Source organism: Danio aesculapii, chromosome 5 (assembly GCF_903798145.1).
Source record: "Danio aesculapii chromosome 5, fDanAes4.1, whole genome shotgun sequence".
In the NCBI taxonomy this organism is placed as follows: Eukaryota; Metazoa; Chordata; class Actinopteri; order Cypriniformes; family Danionidae; genus Danio; species Danio aesculapii.
Genome location: NC_079439.1, coordinates 38734578 through 38760851, shown reverse-complemented (window position 1 = coordinate 38760851; position 26274 = coordinate 38734578). Strand labels below are relative to the sequence as shown.

General features: G+C 35.7%; 2 protein-coding genes across 2 annotated transcripts in view; both read right to left on the bottom strand.

The window, feature by feature from the left end:
• Positions 1 to 1856: 1856 nt before the first annotated feature.
• On the bottom strand, positions 1857 to 22175 carry zgc:163098 (uncharacterized protein LOC100037380 homolog). The gene is made up of 24 exons (XM_056458148.1): positions 22118 to 22175; positions 21194 to 21278; positions 20501 to 20612; positions 19192 to 19301; positions 18961 to 19028; positions 17523 to 17617; positions 17380 to 17444; positions 17013 to 17178; positions 16726 to 16931; positions 14651 to 14694; positions 13974 to 14078; positions 12116 to 12182; positions 11860 to 12026; positions 11577 to 11739; positions 11375 to 11454; positions 8484 to 8571; positions 8253 to 8381; positions 7950 to 8145; positions 5887 to 5964; positions 5775 to 5808; positions 5422 to 5566; positions 5198 to 5308; positions 3587 to 3777; positions 1857 to 2322 (listed from the first exon to the last, which is right to left on the bottom strand). Exons 2-24 carry the CDS (start codon positions 21269 to 21271, stop codon positions 2196 to 2198), a joined length of 2625 nt encoding a protein of 874 aa, XP_056314123.1. The 5' UTR covers positions 21272 to 21278; positions 22118 to 22175; the 3' UTR covers positions 1857 to 2195.
• A 3101-nt stretch (positions 22176 to 25276) lies between these two features.
• Positions 25277 to 26274, bottom strand: part of si:dkey-17o15.2 (spidroin-1) — a 15817-nt gene continuing 14819 nt past the window's right edge. Inside the window, exon 10 of the mRNA XM_056458146.1 lies at positions 25277 to 26119. Coding sequence (XP_056314121.1) covers positions 25721 to 26119 — 399 coding nt within the window. The 3' untranslated portion in view covers positions 25277 to 25720. The remainder of the gene's footprint in view (positions 26120 to 26274) is intronic.

The window sequence follows — 26274 nt, the reverse complement described above, 5'->3', positions numbered from 1 at the left end:
ATTAAAGGAAGGAGCAGCAGAGACTATTATGTATGGGACTTTGACAGGGACTTTGTCAGTAGCTGTTGCAGTTCATATGGACCAGTTTCTTCTTCCTTGGGATCATAACATGTAAGTGTGATTAAATTGTTTCCTCGTTTGCTGTAGTTTGCAAAATGTTTAATTGTGTGTTATAAGTTGCAATCCCTCCGAGCGGCTTGTAATCACTTATCTATTATAGATCAGTGCTTGTAATGTGCATCTCAGTTTAAATCTTCATGGGGTTGTTCACATATTGCATCCAAAACCACGTTAAAAATGTGACGCATGCTTTTTCCTTTACCGATTTTAATGCGTTTCTGAACTCGCGATCCTCTGCCGCTTGTCGTTGCTATGGCCACATTCAGCTGTTACTATACATGTGTGGCACGGTTAATTTTCAAAACAATTCCAATTTTTGCCACTGTGTGGATTAATACGGACTGTGTGTCATTGTTATTACTTGGGGTTAGCGATTAGAGTAATATGCTGGTGTTTAATTGCATTGCTTTAATGCATTCTTGCATTGGGCTCTCACATACTCTGAGCTAATTTATAATGTAGCTGTGATCGGCATTTCTCTCTGTCTCGCGCTGAACCCAGTTGGCCATTCACAACAGACTGGGCCATTGGACCAATCAGCGCAGATTAGCATTGCGCTAAGGAGATATTTGGGAATGAATGAATCGTTGAACAAATTATATGGGAGTCGTTGGGATAATCAGGTAAAAATAAATGCATATTATAAGAAAATCATGAATAAAGAAAAGAAACCTTCCACGAATATCAGCCTGTTGTTGGAGACCCCCAAAACCAAAATATGACCAAATATGACCTATTTGTAGAAGTGGAAATAAACTCGCTAAATTAGATGCACAGTGTTTGAGCCTGTGAAGTGCTTTGAAAAATGCATTTTTATTCAATGTTTGATATTATCTCAACCGAAACACGAAGAGAGGGTGGGACCTATTGTAACTCCTCCCCTTTAAAAAAAAAAAAAAAAAAAAAACAGCCAATAGCATTTTATCACAGCCAGTGAGAGGGGTTGAGCTCAAATGCCGAGAATCGTCTTGAAGGGGGCGGGGCATGTCAGATACTAGATACTAAATTTGATTGGTTGTGATGAGAAACTGTAGTATGAGGTGTCCTGAATAAAACCATTGATCCATTTAGCCCGAAGTGACAAACTACAAGCTTTACATGTTTAAATCAGTTTTAGAACTTCTACATGGGAATTTTGTCACTGTACACTAGCTTATAGATATCCTAAAAATGAAGAATACTGATACTAACATCGTCATTTTAATTTCATGGGATCTTTAAATGTATATTACTCCAGGGTGTCCGCGGGGTCTTAAGTATTGAAAGTTGATAAATCAATTTAGAGAAATTTAAGACCCTTAAAATGTATAAAAAGTCTTAAAGTTTGTATAATTTTTGATTCTACAATGTATAGTACGCTAAAGTTGGCCAGAATTTTATCTGAATATTGAGATGCTGTGTAGTTCATGAAATCGATCAAATCCTGAAGTTCTATAGGCACCAATTAGCATTTTTATTCAGTATATGAATAATGTTTTAGTTTCTTACAATCTGTATTTAATAAATATACTGTGTGTTAATGTTGCCAATGTTACCAGGTGAAACCTAAAGTGGCGATGAGATATTAACATGTATGGAAGGAGTCTTAAAAAAGGTCTTGAAAGTTACTGAATTTCACTCTCTGATTTCTGTATATACCCTGTACTCTAAAATCATTGCTAAGTGTAAACAGGAATTTAGAGTGTGCTTTTTGAAAACCTTGAATTCGTTACACATTATTCACAGCAACGCATCCGTCCTTCCACAATAGCTTTTATTGTAAAGTTGGAGATGGTGGAGTCAATCTTGCAGCATTTCTTTTTAAACACTGGATTTAAAACGAGGGGAAAAAACACAAATAAAAGAGTTTACAAAACGAAAATAAGATCTGTACAAGTTCACACTTCATCTTAGAAAAAAGCTCCGCCTAGCCCAGGGTCGCAGCCGCCACACAAACAGAAGAACCACCTTCTGGAAATCTGCCAGTCCATAATCACTACGCTTGGCGGACTGGAAACGTGTGGTTGTGCATGAAGAGAACAATCCATCCATCTGCAGGCTGTTTGAGACGTCGCAGCGTTCACAGGCTCAAGAGTTCAGTGTTTGCTCTTCTTGCTCTTTTTGTGCGAGCGGTGTGGCGATCGGGATGAAGACCTCCAGGATTTGTGCTGCGGGGATGGCGATCGGGAGCGCTTCGACTTCCGTGGTGATCGAGATTTTGTTCTTGAGGAAAGACAAAGAGGGAGAATAAATACGGAGTAAAATGTACGTGTAATTGGCATTACAATACAATATGAGGACGTAAACATGCAGGAAACAAAGGGACAAATAAGTTAAGAATACAGGAAGTCGTTTTTACCAACAGTGATTAGATTGTATAATCAATGTCAAATTAGATCATTGTAATTGCATTCATACTGTAGATATGGACTACTCGTTGCTCGAAATGAAGGGGTCCAGTATAGATGCAGTTTTATTATTATTGTCTTTTGTGTGTGTGTGTGTGTGTGTGTGTGTGTGTGTGTGTATATATATATAGTTGAAGTCAGAATTGTTAGCCCCTCCACACCCCCCCCCCTTTTTGTTTCTTTTTTAAAAATATTTCCCAGATGATGTTTATCAGAGTAAGGAAATGTTCACAGTATGTCTGATAATATTTTTTCTTCTAGAGAAAGTCTTATTTGTTTTATTTCGGCTAGAATAAAAGCAGTTTTTAATTTTTTATTAACCATTTTAAGGTCAAAATTATTTTAAGCTATATTTTTTTTCGAATAGTCTACAGAACAAACCATCATTATACAATAACTTGCCTAATTACCCTAACCTGCCTAGTTAACCTAATTAACCTAGTTAGGCCTTTAAATGTCACTTATTGTGGATTTGTTATAAGGCCTCATTTAGGTTTAAATTTGCTCTCTTTAGGCGCTTTAACAGTTTACTTAATTATTACTTTAACAGTACTTAATTATTTATGCAATGCAGACTATACAATATTATTTTATGATTAATTATTGAATTACTGTACCCAGATACTGTTAGAATCCACAGAAAACCATTAAGCATTACTTATTTCCCTTCACTTTTATCTGTGCTCTATTGTATGGATCTATGCTTTTAATTAGTTTATTATATTTTATACAGATGTACTGCCCTATAAAATCATCCCAGTCAATCTAAAATCAAGAATTCTTTCAAAATAAAGTTATTCAAGTCACTGGGTGAAGTGATGCCTTGAATAATGCCTAATATCATGAAGCCCTAACGGTAAACACAGGTCTAGATGCGGGCATGTGCGTTCCCTCTTTTTTTCAATGGCAGATGAAATAAATGAACTCATTAAATCAACAGCCCTACAGGAAACGCAGTGCATGATGCCTGGCTAGGGCACTATGAGTGACTGTTGTTGAATAATAAAGGGGAGTTAATTGCTAATCACAATTAACAATTAGAAATGTGTGTACGTGTGTGTAATGAGTGCAGTGCACACCTCTCTCTCCTGTCTTCTTTATCTCGACTCCGTCCTCTACTCTTTTCTCGGTCTTCACTCTTTCTGCTTTTCTCTTTATCCCGTGTTTTACTCCTCTCTTCGCCTTTATCCCTCCGCTCGTCTTTTTTGGAGCGGTCTTTCTGTTTCTGCGAATGTTTTTCTCTCTTCTCCTGGTCATCCTTATCAAACTCCTAAAAAAGTAGAGACAGAGGAATAGTTAAGTAATAATGATGATGAGTTTATTGATTTAAAAGAACGTTCTTTCATGGAAATTATTTATACAAGAATTGTGTTTATGCAGACAGCAGACATCCATATTACTATGTCTTAAGGCCCATCCACACCAAGAGCAAGAGCTATAATGACAACTATATTAGCATTCAAATCAATGGCATTATTCATTATATGTATGCAGCAGTTTTGTCAACCACTGCTTTAAATGCTCTTTAAAGATCCAATGAAGCGCTTTGAAATGTGCAACTTTGCTCAATGTAGGGACGACCTAAATTTTCAGCCACCACAAAGTATTGGCTGAAAACTTTCGGTTATAGGTTGAAAAAGAAAACTGGCCAAAAATATAAGCCGAGAAAAGGTTTATGGTGCACTGCCCTACCCAGCGCACTGGTTTCACCGTTCCTCCAGCCACAGCTTGTGCACGTGCTGCAGTCAAAGTTCAAAATGGTTGACTATTCCGCTTATGTACACTTACAGCAGGCTCAATCCCAATTCTATTTTTGTACCCCTTCCCCTTGGCTTTTAAAACGGAGTGTAAAGGGGAAGGGCTTTAAAATTTCCCCCTAAGAAATGGGACAGCACTACAGCACCAGCACAGGTCATCATATGTCATCGCGATCTCTTGCTTCATATGAGATCAGGCGATCACGACTGCTGTAGTTATTCCAGTTGTGTTATTTATTGGTATTTATATTCCAGAAATCACTGAAGACAACAATATCTTGTTATCATAATGATCTAATATGGCTATAAGATCGTAACTGTACTGTGCATTTACACCGTGGCCATATTCATCTATGTAAACACACGAAAACAACATTAACATTATAGCAGACACTAAAAATCTCATTCCCAGACACTAAACCTTTCTGACAAAGTATTCGAGAGTCCTGGAGTGACGTAATGTTGTGGGACTGCTGTACAGGAGTTATTGTTATAAAATTTAGCGCTTTTTTTTTTTTGAAAAAAACTGAAAATCTCAGTTTCAAAGGGTATCTAGACCATCCCTTACCCCTATGCCTTCAAGCTAAAGTGAATTGGGACACCCCTACCCCTTCACGTGAACGCAGGGGGAAGAGGGAAGAGCTAAGGGCTAGAATTGGGATTGGGATTGGGCCTTTAACTGGGTGTCTGTTTCAGCTGAGAAAAATATCATCATGAAAGAAGCTCTATTATTATTATTCCTCAATGCTGTTATCATTTGTGAATAATATTTTTTACAGTTTTCTTTATCCTTTTAATAATTATTGTGCTTGGAATGACCAGGCCTTTTTGTAGACAAATGTTTTGTATAATTTTACTTGAACGCTGCATCTGTTTCATCATTTTTGATTTGCTGCAGTCGATTGTTTTTGCGAGTGTCTGTGTGTGCGTTACCTTCTGTAACAGTCTATTCCTGTAGTGTTGAACCTGCTGTTGTAGAGTCAAACTGGACTTCTTTTGTCTCTTACCCGACTCTAACTCATCCTGGAAATTCACCACCTTTACCTGTAATATTCACACAAACAATCACACAGTGACTGGAAACACAGTCAGCTTCAGCGCTCGGGGTGTGTGGGAGGCAGAAAGCGGGACGTGAAAAACGTGAGCGAATGACTAACCTCCAGTTCTCGGAGACGTGTCCTTTTACTTTCCGACAGTTCAAAATTTTTCAAAGAGCTTTTAAAGTCGGCCCCCTCGAACCTGCTGGGACTGTCAGCTTCATCGCTGCTGCTGTCTGAATCACCCGAGTTCTCCTTCAGGCCACTGCATCAGAAAGATAGGCCAACCAACAATAAATGAGCCGTTTATAAAACACAATACTTTACAAAGGATCAAGCCAAAGTAAACCATTTTATTAGTGGATAGTCCACCCAAACCATGCGACTTGATGAGTCTGTTGAAACGGTTCGATTGCGAGATGAACCTGAATCATCCACTTATCACAGTGAACAATGAATAATGGGAGTCTTACCCTGAATTCACCTCATTGTCTGAGTCATTCTTGGCTGAAAGGATGAGAAGCACAGTTTAAAAGGTTGCCGAAGCTGAACGTCTGTGAAAAGCAGTCAATACTGAGATTGTACCTGAGGATTCGGAATCGTCCACCTTCTCCCATTTGGACAGTGCAACAGTGGGTAAAGTCTTATCAGAGCCCTCATCAACTGATTACACACAAAAACAAGCACAAAGAAGAATTATGTGTATCTGAGAAATCAATGATGTAATAAAGAAGCCCAAAATAAAATGAAACATTTGCAAACATTATATATTGTTTTGTGTGCTTGATGCTAACAGAATTATATAAATTGCACTGGAATAAAAATCACAGATTGGTTCTGAAGATTAAAAAAAAAAAAAAAAAAAATGGAACTTATATTTTGCTATTAATATGGTAATAATTTGTAATTACAATATTGTAATAAACAGTTTTAAATGGTTACAAATCTGTTTCTTATCAGTTGATCATAGTATATGATACCCAGAGGTTTTCCATTAACCTGTTAACTGTCCACTTGGCATGTTTAAACTAACTTGAATATTAACAAACTATAAATTGCTAAAAGATCTAAGTGTGCACTTTTCTTTTACTGACCATGTTTTGCTGGTAATATTATGTAGTTACATTAATTTAATAATTTTTGACTAGAGAAAACTAAAAGACAGGAATTGTGGTTTTTTTTATGAAAAGCAAACAAACACACATACAACCGTAACATTTTTGTTATTAACAATATATTTATACACACACAGTTGAAGGCAGAATTTATTAGCCCCCCTTTAAATTTTCTTTTCTTTTTCAAATATTTTGCAAATGATTCATTTCCAGTTTAACACAGCAAGGAAATTTCAACATTATGTCTGATAATATTTTTTCTTCTGGAGAAAGTCTTATTTGTTTTGTTTCGTCTAGAATAAATGCAGTTTTAAATTTTACAAAAACATTTTAAGGTCAAAATTATTAGCCCCTTTAAGCCCCTAAATGTGTAGAAAAAAATCTTCTCTCCTTTAAACAGAAATTGGGAAAAAAATAAACGGGGGCTAATAATTTTGACTTCAACTATATATGTATATATATATATATATATATATATATATATATATATATATATATATATATATTGTATATAGTATTAGTCCAAAATATTTAGAATATAGCTGAAATATAATAAGCAGTACGTAGGGGTAAATCCTTTAGGAATCATCATCTAGTGGCTATTGTTGATATAGCAGTTTTTTTGAGATATCGGTCTCAAATTTGGAATACAACTCTTTAAAACCACATGCCTTTATTTCATATAGTTTTCTTATGGTGAAGCAAATATTTATAAAAGTTTACATTTTTTTTGTAATCTGTATTACAATAAATTCAAACAGCTGTAACTTTTTTAAAACTGCAGACCAAAAAAAGAAGAAAAAAGTAAGAAATGTTAAAGTCTCTTCTTAAACCAGAACAGAATGAGGATTGTATTCATTAGTGTTCCAGAATTATATTCCTTTGAATTTTGTTTTCCTTTGCAGGCCTACCTCCAAAAGTGGCCATGACATGAGAAAATTTCTTATATAATAACTAAATAAACTAAAACGTACTGAATATGAATATGTCTAAATATCTAAAAAACGAAATATGTCAGTAAACAGTTTTATTTTAGAGGTGTATAAAGGTCACTTTTCACCCCAGAGTTTCTTCTTTCAGTTTATTGTTATTTAATTTCTTATGTTTTTTTCCTTTAACGCAAACTTAGTATATAATTGTTGCTAGCTATGAATGTCTTTGTTCTGTAATCAATAAACAATCACAAAAAAGTGGCCATGACAGGTTATTTTATGGTTTCAGATTCTAGTATGAACTTTTGGTCATGTTTTTAAGTGACTATTATTGACATTTTTAGTAGTTGGAAATCCTATATTAGCCAAGCTGGTAAATTATGGTACATATATACATTTTCTTTTGCTTATACTAATTAAACTACAAAACATACTTAAAAAGTCACATTGTTACATAAAAAGTTGTCGGAGCAGAAATTAAGATCCCATAGTGCAAAACGAAAGTGTAAATAAACTGAAAATGCTCTTGAATCACAAGCTATGGTGATATTTAAAAAGATTTTTTTAAACATCTAGATATGTCTACGACCCGGCTACTTACATGGTACACCATCAATATCATCTACTGAGTTTCCTAAGGGAACACCGTCAATGTCATCAACCGGTACGCCATCTATAGCAGATGTATCCCAGATCATAGGCGACCCATCAAGGTCATCGAGGGGCATACCATCGATTTCACCTCTGTCTAGAGGAAGACCATCCAGTGGCGCTCCATCCAGATCTGGAGATTCAGGCTAGAAAACAGATAGCAGGCAAATAAATACTACACAAATGTCCACTATGCAGATCATTTACTGTTTAAATATAGATTCTGTTTTTTCATCGAATAGCAGTAGCTCGCCTCTGGTCTTTCAATGACTTCCTCTCCAGGTTTGATGAGCCCTAGGAATATATTCTGCAGTTGGATCAGAAATGAGTCTGGATACACTGCCCAGTCTTCCCACGCACGAAAACATCCCATGATCCTTTGCTGCAAAAAAGTGAGAGAGCGAGAGATGAAAGAGAGAAGTGTGGAGGGGGGTGGGATCACAGATCTCTGCAGGGGAGAAGCTCAACAACACACTGTTCCCACCTTAAACTGCTCTGCCTGGAGTCTCGCCTGGATGTTCCGATACGCTTCACTGATGTCTCCAAATATCTCAGGCAGCTTTGTCTCGAAACTATTGCACAGCAGGACAAAAACAATTCAGAGACAACATGAAAGTTGTAATTTATACTGAAGTATTGACAGATCTTTTCTTCTGCATTGTGGTGTACATCCAAATTAAATGGAAAAACACTTGACAGATCTGAATGCAAGTTCTCTTACTGTGAGACTATTTAATAAAAGATGAAGGAGTTTAAGACCTTTATTGACATTTTTATAAAAAATTAAACAAAAAACATTAACCCTTGTGCACTGTTCAATTTTACTTTCAATTTTTTTGCATCAATCTGTTAACCAACCTCAGTCCTGATCAAAACTACAGGATTTTAACTCTTTAACTGTCAAGTTCACAAATGATGTCACTGATTTGGTGAAAAAAAACACACAAAATGATGCATTTTCAATATTAGTAGTAATTATAGACTGGATTTTTTTCCCTTTCATCAGTCTTGGACATGTGAACGATTAGTTACAACATTGGCTTTGAAGCATTGTAAGATATTCATTTTTTCTCCCTAATTTACTGCCGGCTGTTTTTGCCTCATTGAGTTCCATTATAACCACATTTGATGGTGTATAAATACACAGTCTTTGTTTTTGTTTACTCCACGTAGTCCTGAGAGCTGAGATGCATATTTTGAGTTTCTCAGAAACATCAAGTGTTTAAAAGTCCCTCTCACACACTCACAGACACACATACACACACTTTAATTTGCTGTTATACTCCATATAAAATCCAGAAACTAAGCTTTTTTTGCACAGGCCAATCTAAAGGGTTAATGGTGCAAACTTATGATCAACAGTAAAAATTACAAATTTGAAACAAAAAAGAAGTTATGGCATTTGTGGCATAGTGGCTAAATTGATTTAGTTTTAGCCATATTGTAGTCATTTGAATTTGTTTTATGGATTAAATGTTGTAAGCTATAAAGAGATTTTTCACTCCCCAAAAAAATGACTCAACATTTACTCAGTCTCAAATGGTTCTAAAGATTTATGATTATCTTTCTGTTGAACATAAATGAAGTTGTCATTTGAAGAATGTTGAAAACTTGTAACCTTTGACTTTCATAGTAAGAAAAACAAATACTGTGGAAGTCAATGTTTAGCTATTTTCAACATTTTTCAAAATATCTTCTTTTGTGTTCAATAGGAAAAAAAACTCAATCAGGTTCAGAACAAGTGAAGAGTGAGTAAACAGTGACATTATTTTATTTTTATTCAGTGTCAGCAAAATGTAGTCATAGTCTTTCTCAACTGTTTTTATTTACTTTAGCCTTTTTTTATCTGTAAAAATGTATGATAGCATTTTGGCTTCCCAGTAAAACATTCTGCTGATGATAGAAGGGTGGTTGAGAAAAGTGTTTTGTGTGAGAATGAGAATGTCATATGAAAGTGGCAATCTATCAAGTAATCAATCAGTTTGGTGTGCTAATGACAGGATTTATGCATAAAAATATGACCTTACATTTTGTATATTGTACATATTGTTCTACTACTTTTAATAACAAACATTATAAATAATTTTACTTTAACAATTAACATAGTAATCAACAATAATAATAACAAAATATAATTGTTTTCTGATGTTTTAACAAATAACATTTTGTAATGAACCATAAAAGGAGTCAAAAAAACTTTTTTTCCATTCAAGAAACCCTCTTTTACTTTTTTTTAAAACTTTAACAGATTTGTGTGTGTTGAGCATCAGTTTAGACAACGTTAGCACCTGTTTTTTGCACCTTTTATTGTGGGGAAAATAGGATAATTTTGAGCTTTTGTCAGCTAAATTCATCTTCCGAGTTTAAAATGATTTTTGTGGCGAGATCAAAAATTGGTGACGTAGCACAAATCTGCTAGTGGAGTGATGACGTATTGGTTTCTCATTGTTATTCATAGTAGAGTTTTCTTATCCTATGAGAAGACCCTGCTTCTTAAATATTCATGAGAGCACGTGCTTTCTGAAGGCAAGGCAGACCTGCCAAGCTGTGAGACCCAATGACTGTGTGATCCACAAGGTTTGTTGCATGTTTTACCCTGTGATGCTGTCAGGGTCAATACAAAGCTGTTGGTTTACAGCAAGCATTTTTGTCGGGAGAGCTGTCCGAGAGCTAGAGAATGGCGGACTTTGTCTTTTATCAGTTGAGTTTGTTACCATTCATACACATCGCCTATATCTGTGCTGCTGTGTTCGCCTATGTTTAAAATTCTCCTGATTACTGGCAGGGCTAATGGTTGGAATAGATAGGGCAAGAGACCTGTTGTACTGTGTCTGCATTCAGACCTGGGGATTCAGGAGGAGAGAAGTCCTCTTTATTTATAGTGTTTATGTAAACATGATTATCTTTATAATGATATAACAAATTGTAGTTATGTGGATATGAAATTATGAATAACAAATGTAGCAGGACATTAAATTACGTACTGTTTATTTCTTTGCCTTTTACCTTTGTAAATTATAAATTCATCGGTCTCCTCATGGTTTGTGTCTCATTTTGTGAGCAAACTGACAACAGTTGTTCGCTCCCCTCTTTTTCCTCTGCTTTGCTGGCCACGCCCACTCCTCCCTCTGCTCGCAGCACTCCACGCCCATCATGAAGCAATTTTTTAAGAAATTCTGAGGTAGACTTGAACTGAAGGGAGGGGGGGGTGGCCTTTAAATATATATGTGCGATTTAAAGTGCTACGATTTATAATTTAAAACTGTGATGTGATCTGAACGTTTATTTTTGTCATAAGCTTAATTCTTAAAAAAAAAACATGAAATGTTACAAAAACAACATCAAATGTGACAAATGAAACAAAAATGTACTCACAATTTACGGTAATATGATGCATTAGCAACTTTGGCACAGGAGTTGTAGAGGATGTCGGATATCAGGTAAAGTCGGGCGATCTGCAATATTCACAACCCATCAAACAAATCTCTCAAAGGTGTGAAGAAGCACTTTGCAACAAAAGCACTTATGATTCATGAACTCCAGCTGTGTCTTTATACTACAGTGAATGTGCACGCACCTTCTTCTGCAGTGGTGTGTGTGCAATAGACAGAGACTCAGTGATGCAGGAGACGATCTCTTCAGCAGCCTCTGCTCTCTCTAGGCAGAACAGCATTGCGTCACCGATCTCATCTCTACGAGGAGTCAGGCCTCTCAGCAGGACCTCCAACTTCTCTCTGTGCCTGAGACACACACACACACACACAACATTAAGGTCTATCCTATACGTGTTTTTACTTCCAAGAAGTAATGTGTGGAAGAAAAGAGAGACGGTCTACAACATCTGCCAAATGTATGCTTACTCTGACTTCAGATGCCCTTTCTTTGGCTCTTCTTCTGGAGAAGGGAATGAAGCTTCTTCTGGTTCCTCATCGCCATGAAGATATGGATTAAGGAGAGGGGGCTTCCACAGAGAGCCGCTCCTGAACATTCTGAAAGGGGACGTTCTCCATTTATTTGGGTTCTCACCCTGAGAGGACAGAGAGAGAGGGAAATGTTTAACAGTTTTCAAGCAGATATGCAAACGTCAATTTAAAATACTGTGTGACAATGTTTTACCTGAAGAATGGAGTAGAGCTTCCATCTGTAGTAAACGTGCTCCTGACTCTTATTATCAAACAAAAACCTGCAGCATTAAGCAGACATTCAAAAAACAAGATTAGTAGATTAGATTAGTTCAAAACAGGATTAAGTGAAACATATGGCTCAAATGAACAGTTCTGCCATAATGTACTAATGTAGTGTAATTTCCTCACACTATGAGCCTGAATAATAAAGATGTGGTGAAAAATAATAGATTTGGAGTTTGTCAAAATGCATTGCTAATTTCACTTGGATCAATTCTGATTTTGTTTTGAACAGAAGATTGCGCCCCGGGCTTTAAAAGGCACTTATTTTACCCCTTTTACAAGATCTAATTTAACCCTTTGGTGTCTCCAGAATGCATCTGCAAAGTTTCAGCTCAAAACACTCGTCAGATGATTTATTATAGCCTCCAGAATCTGCCCATTTTGGTGTCTAAGTACAGTGTAGCTGTTTTTGTAGCCTGTGGCTTTAAATGCAAATGAGCTACTTCTCCCCGCCCACCGTTCCCAAGTGCGTGTCTGCTTCTCCTGCATTACATCAGATAAACAGCAGTCAGTGATAGAGACTCGGATGAAGCTGAAATACAGCTCAGTGAAAAATACCAAGTAAATTTATTTGATGCATTTGAGGTGGAGTCTGTTCAAGCCTTTCTGAAATGATGAGTCTTAAACAAATGCATTTGCAGCACACACACTCACACACACATTATAGCGGTTAAGAATTACATAGTGATTTTACTTTGTCTTTATTTGTCTTTATTACAAACATGCTCGTTCTGTTTTAAAAATGTTTTAAACTTATAAAAACCACAGAGAGTTGCAGCAAATATTTGAATCCCAGTTTATTTGCAAAAAAAGTTCTGTGGACATGTGTTTACATGTTATTATAGAAACATGGTGCTCGTCAATCAATTGGTGGGGAAAACCACACTCTTCCAGCACGTTGCGGTGGGCCTCATAATCACTGGGATTTGGGTCTCATTTCAATTTCAGGAAGTTTAAAAAAAAAGAGACTTATTGTCTTTATATCACTCCTATATGACTGTAAATTACATGCGAATTCACATGAGTGTACATATTGAGCTGTTTACAATAACATTGTGACACAACTTATAACTTCCATCACTCGTTGAGTATACTGTAAAACTAGCTTAGAGAGCCATCTGCTGCTAAAAACTAAGCTCACAACCGATTCAAGAGAAAACAGCAATGCATTTTGAAAATCTCAATGAACTTCTTGAACTATTTTTTCGCCACAGCTCTACTGAGTAACTGTTGTTTTTTTAATTAACTTTAAAAACACAATACAAAGAATGATAGTAGCACATTAGAATTATATTAAAATACAACAATCCACACAGAAACAACCAAGATAATTAAAAAAGCGATTCTTTTAAAGAACACAAGATCACAAAAATCTCAAAAGTCACTTGTTACTAAAAGAGAAATGTTTTATTGCACAAATATTTTTTAGCTTCAATATAACGCAGCTATATAAAGCCTAAAAAACAGTTCAAAATTTATATATAAGTATCATCCTGGTTACTGTTCATGTAACCAGGATGACAAAAAAAAGAGAAGTGATGCAGCTACTAGGTTATGCATTTTGGCTGTTTGTTTACATGATGAAGTTTGAAAAATGACTTTAGACTTGACTTTAAAAAGACTTTTAAAAAATGGGTTTCAATATACAACCATATTACTGCCACCACGTATGCTGCAAAAAAAAACAAGGATGCTATGCACATTTGTATTTGTACATGCGTTTAGAAAAAAAAAGACAATTAAATCATGCAAACGAATTCAAGTATAATCAAATTCTCCTTACACACCTGAAGTCAGGGTTGTTCTTTTCCCGGTTCATGATCATGGCCTCAAACATTGGTCCCTCTCTCACCACAAACTCAATCATTCTGTGTATCAAGCCCAGCAGGTTCCTATCAGCAACAAAAGAGACGGATGAGAGAATGAACAAGGGCACTCCGTTCTCTTCTCTGCCTTTCTCCATCTCTCCAAACAGTCCTTACAGCCTTACCATGTCAGTTCTATTGTTTTCTTCTTTCATTTTCACTGGCAGTTTTGAAACATGTATTTTGCTCTGAATTTTCTGTCCACTCCGAATCAGATTGCTTTCTGATGTTACCAAGGCCCTGTTGAGAGCGTTTTCGGGAGTGTGTATTGGTATAATGTTAGCACCTTTCAGAAAAAAGGCCACAGTGTGATGTACTACAGACTTGTGCAGCAGCAACTACGGAATATAAACTTGATCATATGAATTCAAACGCAACTATTAACAGAACAGAGAAGCTCTATACTGTACAAACATTAATACTGTATGACTAAGAGAGAGATTTTCTTGGTTCTGATCTAAAATCAGTGTTGTATAACAGTACATTTACGATGATCTAACCACTGTGATTGAGGCGTCAGAATATAGGTGTGTGTGTGTGTGTGTGTGTGTGTGTTTCAGTGGCAATGGTGTTTTAATAAATGGACAGAGAATGTGTACCTTTCTGGGGGGATTACCACTGTCACTACGGCCTCGGACAGAGTCTGTTCATGACGTCAAACCAAATGATGAAGATACAAAAATACAGTGAGTTTATATTTAAACAAACTGCAGAATATTCATGATTAATTTCAGCAGCAGCAGCAGCTACACCTCTGGAAACATGCTCCGCAAGCAGACCAGTTCATTTCGCCACTGCTTCTGCCTCTCTCTGGGGGACATTCTGTGTGTTCAGACCTCCCGAATCTACTGACCTGTCCGGCTTTAGGCTCTTTTATATTCCAGTTTAGAGATTATACTTTTAAACTGGCCACAAACAAATTATTACAAATTTAAATATTTGATCAATATAGATATGCCTGCCAATATATTTACAATGTCTAAGTAATCTCTGAAACAGATTGTTGCAATAGATAAATTGTATATACTTTCATTTTAGGTTTTGGTGTGAAAATTGATTGATGAGAGGGTTTTGGATTGCACATATCTGATATAATAAGTGAGGTCAGCCTCAACAGAACTGGAGGTCTATAAAGACAGACAGACAGGTTGGCAGTAATGAAGGGTCTTTTGTTACACAGGATGCCCCCCATGATCATTCACATCAGCTGACCAATTTTACTGCTGTGTTTCTGTACAGTTCCATGGTTTGATCTGCTGCTGATTCTTTGTCTGGTACAGCATGTAAATATTAACCAACTCAAATTAGCATAAAGTTGAAGTGAATTCACACCGCGAGCTGTGACTTTCCCGCAAGCAATTAATAAAATAATTGAACTGAAAGCCTAGTTTAAAGGATTAGCTCACCCCAAAAATGAAAATGATGTTATTAATTACTCACTTTCATGTCATTTCAATCTCCTGAGAGATTTGGAACACAAATTAAGATATTTTAGATGTAATCTGAGAGCTCCCTCGTCCTCTATAGACAGTCACAAGATGTTTAAGTCCAGAAAACGACCCAAAAACATTCTCAGAACATTCCAACTGAGTTCAGCGGTTCAAATTAAATCACATAGAGCTTCAAGAACACTTTTTGTGCAGCAAAAAAAAACTGTAACCACTTGTTTAACTGTTGAACAACTGAAGTCCCTTTAGTTCCTTTTCTGGACTTTGGATGTTTCCTGACAGACTATGCGAAATAAGAGAACTTTCGGATTTCATCTAAAATATCTTAATTTGTGTTCTGAACATAAACAAAGGACATGAAAGTGGGTAATTAATGACAGACTTTTCATTTTTGGATAAACTATTCCTTCAAATTTGACTCCATCTAATTTCTTTTCATATAATCTATTCTTAACAACCGTTTAAAAGTTTGGGTTCAGTTTTTAGAAGAAATTATTAGTTAACTGAAAAACAATGCATTAACCCGATCAAATATGGGAGTAAAGGCATGTATAACAATTAAATCAACGAATTTCAACTTTGATATTAAATAAATGCTTTAGTTAACATTTTTTTTCAAAACACTACCACGGTTTAAACAAAAATGTAAAGCAGCACAACTATTTGCAACATTGATAATAATAGAAACTATTTCTTGAGCAGCAAATCTGCATATCATAATGAATTCTGAAGGAAATATTGACAGTAAAGAGTGGCTGATGACTACAGAATACCTGCTGATAATTCAGCTTTGCTATAAGTAAAATAAATTTTATTTTAAATATGTTAAAAAAGTTATCTTATATTATACTAATATTTAATAATCTTACAATAATTCACAATATTATAAAAAGAACTACTGATCCCAGACTTTTGTAAGTCCTGACTTTGATTTGTGTGAAGAAAATTAATTGCAAAATAATTTGATCTAAAATTAAAAACTTTTATCAGGATTCCAAATTAAAATATCCCTTTGATTAAATATTACCACTTAATCACAAACACTCAACCTAAAAGGCAGAAATCTCATTTTCCTTTAGCTATTTTTCATTATTGACTGATTGAAAGTGAAATTTGAACCACTCCTAAAACAAACAAACAAAATAAAAGCCTTTAATAAATACCTTGACCTCAGCATACTATATACTCAGCAAACTTTTACACCAGGTAATAGTGTGTGTGGTTACCTTGTAAAAGTCATCCTGTGAGCGGCTGCGTGGTTTGGTGAAGTCATTTCTAAAGCGGTCTCTGGGTTGGGCATTAAATGGCAGTCCAGAGGGTGGAGGGGGGGCAGTGGTCTTCAAAACCCCGATAGGGGTGTAAAGAGGCTGGGGAGGAATTCGTACAGCCTTTCCCCACCCCAGTTTCATCTCAAAACCCATTACTGTTTTACCTGCATAAAGCACACACACCAGAGGTTAAAGGTCATAACTGGCCAACGATCCAATTTTCACATTCACAGTGAGGATCTCACCGTCCAGCGCGGCCAGAGCACGTTCTGCATCCTTCCGTGTCATAAAAGCAACAAAACCACGATTGGTGACTCTTGTTCTCTCCTCCTCAGTGCGAGGCCACATGATCTTTACACTGGCCAGAGGACCGTATTTCCCAAACTCCTTACACAGCATCTCCTCTGTCATCTAAAGAGAGTCAAAGCTTCATTTTGTAGCTTAAATAAGACTTTAAACAAACTGCATAACACATTAATTATTACAGTGGTGCCATATGGCCACGGTTATGCAATCTGTTAGTGCAAAACCGCGTGACTCTGTGGAGGCCAGATTTTTGCATGAATTATATTGCAATCAGTTAGTCAAAATATAGTGGTGACTGCTTCTCACCTTGGGGTTGATGCAGCCGATGTAAAGGTTTGTTGTGTTTGGCACTGCAGGATCATCATCAAATACTACAAACAGAACATAAAATACAGCTTTTAGGCTGTATTTTTAAAGTGAAATGTGTGGCTTGAGTCTGCTAGGCTTACTTGATCTTCGTGTCAGAGGTTCTAGATCTCCTAAAAAAACTGCTCCAGAGTCACCTTTCTTCCTTTTGTATCGCTCCTCTCTTTCCTCCTGTATCCTGAATGACAAATCAAGTAAAGAATGAATATGTTTTAGCCTTTGCACCACTTTTTAAAGTCAAAAATCTAATGAAAGTAATGCAGATCTTTTTCATTTATATTGTAAAACACTGAAACTGATTATCTTTAAGGTCATACTTTACAATAAGGTTTTATTAGTTAATGTGTTTACTAAAATGAACTAATTAGGAACAATACTCTACAGCATTTGTTAATAATAGTTCAACATTTGCTAATTCATTACTAACATCCAAATTCATGCATGCAGTGCACCTTGAGTTAACATGAACTAACAACTGTTTTTTCATTAACTAACATGAACAAATATTGTAATAAATGTATTGTTAATTGTTTGTTGGTGTTAGTAAATACATTAACTAATGAAACCTTTTTGTAAAATGTTACCATCGTAAAAACATGAATGACATTTTCAGTCAAATGTGAGAAATTTCCGTTCTTCTATTGAAAGTATGTTCACCCAAAACTTGAAAATGCTTGTAAAGACAAAAAAAAAAAAAAAAAAAAAACTTGCATTAAGTGGTTTAATAAAAAAATCTTCTGAAGCATAATTACTTTATGCATTTATTTACAATTTACAACGATTGCAAAATTAAATGTATGCAAACTCTATAATGCTTGTTTGACACATGAGAACTAATGAGGTTCATTTTTAAATGTCAAGCTTGTATGGTTGAGCTTGATCAGTGTATATAGGTGAATAAAAGTTACATGCAATTGGTTCACTATATAAAATGTTCATGATTCTTCAGAAGACCTGGACTGAACTAACTGATTAACATAAATTTTTTTTACTGAGCTCTATTTAACTGTCAATACAGTTGCCTATGGGCGAAATGACTAGGAATAATAAATGGCAGAATACGGTCAAACTCCTTGCTCTACAAACAAGTGTGATCATGACTATACAGACAAAGCAGAATAATATATTAAGAAAACATTTTGCAACATCAAGCAGCATAACGAGCTGTTTTTAATGTCTAAAAATGAATGGCAGTGAATTGGACCCTAAGTCTCGAGCCATAAAAGATTCAAATGGCTGCACCCGCCTGTACGTGAAGAATAAGGTCAATATAAAGGTTTCAGACATGTCAGAGTTTTGGGTGACTTTCAATGGAAAACTCTCAGATTTAATTTAATACCTTTATTCAGTTCTGAACATAAATAAGTGTTATGGGTTGGAAATAACATAAGAGAGAGTAGAATTCAGCAGACAATTTCAAATTCTGGGTTCAGAGGAATCATTCCTTTTTAAGTATAGACCTAATGTCTGTAGCTTTTTATCTGCATAAAGAAAAAGTAAAACCATAAGAGAAACACTGACTGTTTTAACTCCTCTTTAAAAAGCTCAAGATTACTCTTCTTCTTCTCCTCCACTTTCTTTTTAGCAACCTAAAATGGAAAAACAAAAACAACAACGTTGAATTAAATATAATTTTGTTTTTTGGATGGTGTCATGCTGACCTTCTTGTCACAATCCTTCAGACCAGAGTCTTACCTCTAAACACCCAGGATATTAACCTCATCTGACTACAGTAGGCAGAAGCTCACTTACATTTTTTTTAACTTCTGCATGGTGAACAGGAGAGTTATTCTGAGGTGGAGCAGTGAACTTAGAGGAGGGTCTGTAGAGTTTGTTCTTCTTCACCTCTGCCGCTTCTTCCTCTGAGAAATGAGCAGCAACACAAACATGCACTAGTAAATCCTTCCTTCCATTAAAAAAAACATCTTGAATGTATAGTTTTTAGCAGTCTACAATTCAAACAAGTTACAAATTACACTAAAAGAAGGATATCATTTAGAACGCTTCAACAAACCACTTCAAGTCACTAGTTTACTTTTTTTCTAGTGTGATCTCGAGGAAAAACATGAACAATTAAAAAGAATATATACTTGTTGTTAAGTTATTATTATTAAAACAAATCAACAAATTAATATTTTCCACAATAATAAAATTAAAAAAAATATTTAAAACAAAATGCTATTTATTAAACTAATAAAAATTCATAATAACATAACAAAATTGCTAGGACAATTTCTTATTAGAAAAAACTAAAATAAACTAAAAAGAAATTTTTGATTGCATACAAAATCTATTTCATGATTGCGGTAGTTAAATACCATATATCTTTGAGTCCTAAATATTGCTTGTTTATTTACTTATTTTCTTTTTACTCTTTCTGGATTCTAATGTTTAATTCTTTTAAATATCTAAAGTAAAAAGGTCTGTGTACCAAACATTTATAAGTAAATGTGGGAATTTAAGCAATAAAAATCTAAATACTTTGTAATAGGGCTGAACGATATTGGAAAAATCTGATTTCGCGATATTTTATTTTCCTGCAATAAATATTGTGATGTAAAATACAGTTTCACAAGATAGTTGAATCTAAAATCTCAAAAAAAATCTTTGATCTTATAAAAATATTGTTTTAAAATTCAGATGAAATGAGGCAAAATTAAGATTTTTTTCCTTAAAACAAGCAAACTTATCTGCCAGTGGGGTTAGTTAAATAATTTTATTTTTGCTTTGAAATGTAAATATTTGCAAAGACAAAAATTATAAGTTGTTTTTAGATGTTTTTTTTTTTGCATAAATCATAAATTGTAAAAACTTGATTAAATATAATTCTGTAGCTACTGCTCAACTATAATCCAAACTTAACATTGCATATCTTTGCGATGTGACTATTGCAGATGTGCAAATTTCGATATCGATGCTAAAATGATATACTGTGCAGTCCTACTTTGTAAACAAATCTGAATAAAAAAGGCAACTAAATATTAAAAATAAAACTATTTAGAATGCAAAAAATACAAATATGATATCAAGAGACTTGACTTAGAGAATCACAAATGCTCACCTTTAGTTGCATTTACAATACCTCCTCGTACAAATGTCTTTACTCCACTTTTGTCATTAGTGTCAAAAGAAGCTAAAAATTCCTCAAAGACTTCAGCAGCTTTCTCCTCCTCCTGTAAACAGTGACAGAGAAATGTTGCACAAGCCTACACACAAAAGTAACAGATATTCATTTCTATGACCATAAATAAACATGTTATAAGAACTAATGTGTAGGCCCATGTGGAATCTTCACATGCAGAAATCCACAGATTTTTATCCCATCATTGAGTCTATGCATTTACTTGTGTAAATTTATATTTATTTAGTTTTTTAATAAATTTCACTAATATTATTGTGATATAATAATAGTAATATGAAACTGTTCATATGATTTATTTGCAATACAGTTACAATAAAACAATATTTTCTGTCTTTTAGTAGATATATTATATGAGAGACTTGATTTGTTTACCAAAAAGTGGATCTAAATGGATTTGCATTGTAAACGTTAAATAAAAGTCAAAAAGTTTTTTTATTTTTATTTTAAGTTTTTAGTTATGATAATTTACAAAATAGCAAAAAATGTCTGCCGATTCTGTCTGGCCCTGCTATTGATCTAATTTCCAACTCATTCCATTTGCAGGACTACAGACAGGTTGAAATGTTAAATGTTTACCAGCTCTATCAAACACAATATCTGACAAAAACATACCTTTTTCTTCATTTCCTCTTGTTCTTTTTTTGTTAGTGTCCTCTTTACCGCCACGGATTTCCCTTTTTTGTCTGCCATGTCAGCTCTATAAAACAACAAAAACACACTATACGTAGTGCTCATTCAATCACACAACCATATACAGTAACAGGTCTGAATAATTGAAGAACCAACTGTTAAAATAAAAACTAATAGGCAAACTGTCAAAACCTTGCATGACAAGTTTTGTTTTATTGTGTTATTATCTTGATATTAAGAATAAGAGTGCAAATAGCAAAACAAAACTCCCATAACAAACTGACATTGGTAGAAAAGCAACAATTGCACTTAATCTTTTTGACTATTTGGTCTGAACAGCAGGATGCAGGACTGATGAAGATGTAAAGCAGCTTTAAAAGTTGCTGAATTACATCATCAACATCATTATAATTATGTTCACTCACAGTAAAAGAGGTCATATGCTTATTTGTGACCATCCTTTTTTGTGAATGATTCACACAACATGGAAAAAACTACACACAATAGCTCTATCTGCTTCTATAAGTTAAAACATCAACTCATAAACGTGCAATTGGTGGTGTCTCAAAACCCAGTCTGCAAACCTAGTAAACTAACTACCAATACAGCAATTGTGGGTATCATGGTCTCCCAAACAGCTGTCTGTGGATGTGTTGCTCACTAGGTTGGGAGATACAGCCTGTGTGCATGAGTGTATGTGTGTATGTGTGTGTGTGTGTGTGTGTGTGTGTGTGTGTGTGTGTGTAAGTTAGCGTGTGGGCTAACACCTCCAGTCTTCCTGGCCTCCTTCAAACCACAGGCAACCCTCTGCCGCCAGCTGCTTTACCGCCGCTGGAGGATGTCATGAAGGCATAGCTGATGCTGCAACTAGATGCACGTCTCTAAACAATCTATGCAGTGACTTACATAGTTCTTGCGACGCAAAAACGAAACCGTCCGTTTGTTGTTAATCCGCCATTTTGAATTCACTAGAAATGGAAATAGCGGAAAAGTGACGTCGCGGGGGAAACACCAATCAGAGCTCCAAACGCCTCATTCTGCGACTGTAGAGAGGGTCACAGGCACGTATGAATTCTTTAAAAATGTATATACTGAAACACTTGAAGTATTTTTATAATGGGGTTGTATAGAGTTAAGACAGGTGAGTTTATACAAAAAAATAGGAGATGATAAACTTTCTGCACGGCCCTATACTCCAGATCCAGTAAACAGTTTACTGAATCAAAATAACCTACAGTGCTTCAAAATCATAGAACAGGAAGAGCTAGATAAAATTATAAACTATCAACTAAACCTGATGAGATGTCTGAACTATCTAAGCTAACTGAGTGTATTAAAGATGTTAAAGACTGGATGACCAACAATTTTCTTGTCTTAAACTCGGACAAAACAGAATTATTACTTATTAGGCCTAAATCCTGTACACAGAAGATCTGGGTGTCATATTAGACAGCAATAGACATAGCGAAGTATGCTATCCATCTCAGATGCAGAAAAGCTAGTCCATGCTTTTTGACTTCTAGGCTGGACTACTGTAATGCACTGTTTGCTGGCTGCCCAGCATCCTCTATTAACAAACTTCAATTAGTACAAAATGCAGCTGCCAGATGCAGAGGTCTAGAAAATTTGATCACATCACCCCAATTTTATCCTCCTTACACTGGCTGCCTGTTAAGTTTCATATTGAATTGAAAATATTGCTTCTTACATATAAAGCTTTAAATAATCTAGCTCCTGTTTATCTAACCAATCTTCTGTCTCGCTACAATCCAACTCGCTCTTTAAGGTCTTAAAACTTAGGGCTTCTGGTAGTACCTAGAATAGCAAAGTTGAGTAAAGGAGGTCGAGCCTTCTCATTTATAGCTCCTAAACTCTGGAATAGCCTTCCTGATAACGTCCGAGGCTCAGACACACTCTCCCAATTCAAAACTAGATTAAAGACCTATCTGTTCAATAAAGCATACACTCAGTGCACCACTTAGCGGGCTTCCACACAGTTTCTGCATCTTGTTGATATACACTATGAACAGCAGCTACGCTAATTATCTTGTTTATTCTCCATTTCCACCTGGGGATACTCTTCCCGAGGCCCCCAGACTATGCAGAGTCACTGATTCGATCCAAGACTAACGACGAGATGATCCCAAGGTTTCCATATCCTGGACCAGGCCGTATCCTGAGCAGCTACTGTGATGGTCATGGAAGAGTGGAGAACATGAGACTGATTCCTGTGACGCTCCAGAGACAGACGGGTCTTCGCTGAGGCCAGCTTCCAGCCTCCGCTACTGAGACTGCAGCCCTGCACAAGACGTTTGGCCAGCGGAGAAATTAAAATGATCGTGCCCAACTGAGCCTGGATTTCTCTCAAGGTTTTTTTTCTTCACTTCCACCATTAGTGAAGTTTTTTTTCCCTCTCCGCTGTCGCCTCTGGCTTGCATGGTTCAGGATCTATAGAACTGCGCATCGTTGGATTTGCTCTTCAATATTTGGACTCTCAGTAGTGATTATTAAACCACACTGAACTGAGCTAAACTGAACTGAACTTAAACACTACAAACTGAACTACACTGTTCCAATTTACTATGACCTTTTATGTGAAGCTGCTTTGACACAATCTACATTGTAAAAGCGCTAAAAATAAAGGTGAATTGAATTGAAATAAATAAATACACTTTTATCATTTATTGATAATAACATATGGATAATTCAGACCCCCCAAAAAACTCTAACGTTAAGCACCGCCTGAAATTTTCTTTGAGAATGAACATTCTTAGCCTTCTGTATTTAAGTTAAATTATTCCAACTTAAAGGTAATGAAAAGAACCTGTTCTTTGCCATAAAGTTGAATTGCTAAATCTACACAGAGGGGCCTGAAAAAAAAGTATTATTTTTGAAGAAAAACTCAGATGCCACTCGAAGGTTTTTGCGTCCTGAACTGTTTTATTAACAGACAGGAAGTATTGGTTAGTCGTCTTTACTGACATAAAGTTTGAGAGTTAGTTTATGAGTAGGACCGGACCAGGCAGTATCCTGAGCAGATGCTGTGGCGGTCATGGAGGAGTGGAGAGCATGAGACTGATTCCTGAAAGACCCCAGAGAGAACAATATTCCCATGGGCCAGCCTGAACACCCACCGGTGACCTACTCACACCTGCAGCTGTTCCACGATGGACGTCTAGCGTTCTCCTGCCTCCAGCGCCTAGACTGCAGCTCTGCACAAAAAGTTTGGCCAAAGGAGAAGTGGTCATGCCCAACTAAGCCTGGTTTCCTTCACTTTCGTCAATTGGTGAAGTTTTGTTCACCACTGTCACCACTGGCTTGCTTGGTTTGGGACTTGTGGAGTTGCGCAATGATGGATTTGCTCTTCAGTGTTTGGACTTTCAGCAGTGAAAATAAAAACACACTGAACTGAACTAAACTAAACTTCAACTATGAAAACTGCACTGAGTTTCAGTTTACTACAACTTCTTTGTTAAGCTGCTTCGACACAATCTACATTGTAAAAGTACTATAGAAGTAGTCCCAGAGTTCATGTTGATATGGTGAGACAAAACTATGACAGAACATAATTACTTCATAAAACATAATTCTTACATACTTCACAATACATAATACATCAACTCATATTTTCCCATCTTGAAACTTACAAGACTAACAGGGAATATGTTTTAAATATTTAAAAGTTAGTCAATGCAAGTACTGAAAAAAATGTTTTATAGTCAGTTACAAAAATGTTGATCACTTTAAACTGAATACAATAAGCAGGCATTTCTCTTTGTAAAAGAGAGTATTGGTGGTGGTTTAGTTTAGTCTATGCAGCTCACCCTATATTGTGAGAAATAACGTTTGTTTGCCAGTAAAATGGAAATTATAACAGAAAACGTTTGAATACTAACATTCTTCTAAATATCTTCCTTTTCATCGCACATCAGAATAATGTCAAGTCACAGTGTTTACATAACACGAAGAAGGTCAGTAAATCACTTTCATATTTCATAGTTTAACAATTCCTTTAAGAATCCACATCCACATAAAGTGACATGCAAATAGAAAACACAGAATCACTTTTGTCAAAAAATGTCCATTGTTTTGGGTTTATTGACATGATATCGAATGTAAACAACTTCTTTGCATATGTACATTTTCTGTGAAATGTAAAAGCTATCATGTCTATTACTGAGATGAACTCCTCTTGTGTCAGAATGTAAAACATTATTTACACACTTTATGTGAAGAGGCACTTCATTACCCTCTGAGGTATCATCATTCAAACTATTTGATTCTCGTTCTTACACCTAACATAGAAATGTAAAAATCTGCATCATATAACAAACAAATAATTTACATTTTGTTTTAAAAAGGACAATTTTTTTTTGTTATTACACAGAATTAATCCTCCATACCCCACTGACAGAAAAATGCATCTTCATTGCAGTAAATAGTGATGCACCAAACTAGTGACCTCACTAACAGTAAACACCTCATTAAAATGGATGGCTTTTAATTGAATCACTCAAGAGTTACTGTTCGACTGGCTCCTCTCAATCCTCCCCTTCCTCTTATCAAGCCTTGTCCTCTTCCTGACACAACAGTTCCTCCTCTTCCTCTGCCTCTTCCACCCCTGGCAAAGTTTTCCCTTCCTCTGCCTCTTTCACTCCCAATGAAGTTTCCTCTTTCTCTGCCTCTTCCACTCCCAACAAAGTTTCCTCTTCCTCTGCCTCTTCCACTCCCAACAAAGTTTCCTCTTCCTCTGCCTCTTCCACTCCCAACAAAGTTTCCTCTTCCTCTTCCACCCCTAACAAAGTTTCCTCTTCCTCTGCCTCGTTCTTCTCCTCCAACAGCTCCTCTTTCTCGGCCCCGTCCTCTGATCCACAGGCCAGTGAAACGGTCATTGAGGGACACAGTAGTCTATCAAAAAAGTAAACAGATCATATAAAATCTGTAGAACAATTCAAGTGCGAGATAGAGAAATATTAAAATGGTAGGAGGTGTGGGTTTTATGCTTCATGTCATTAGGTAAGCTGATATTATTACATACTTTGCAAAAAGTCACTATTAATTTC

Bases quoted from the DNA above. Each gene is read 5' to 3' on its own strand.
- zgc:163098 (XM_056458148.1), bottom strand. From the start codon at position 21,271: ATGGCAGACAAAAAAGGGAAATCCGTGGCGGTAAAGAGGACACTAACA. The intron at 19,029-19,191 runs GTAAGTGAGCTT...TTTCCATTTTAG, and splicing joins ATGCAGAAGTTAAAAAAAAT to GTTGCTAAAAAGAAAGTGGA. The intron at 17,445-17,522 runs GTAAGCCTAGCA...TTCTGTTTGTAG, and splicing joins ACCTCTGACACGAAGATCAA to TATTTGATGATGATCCTGCA.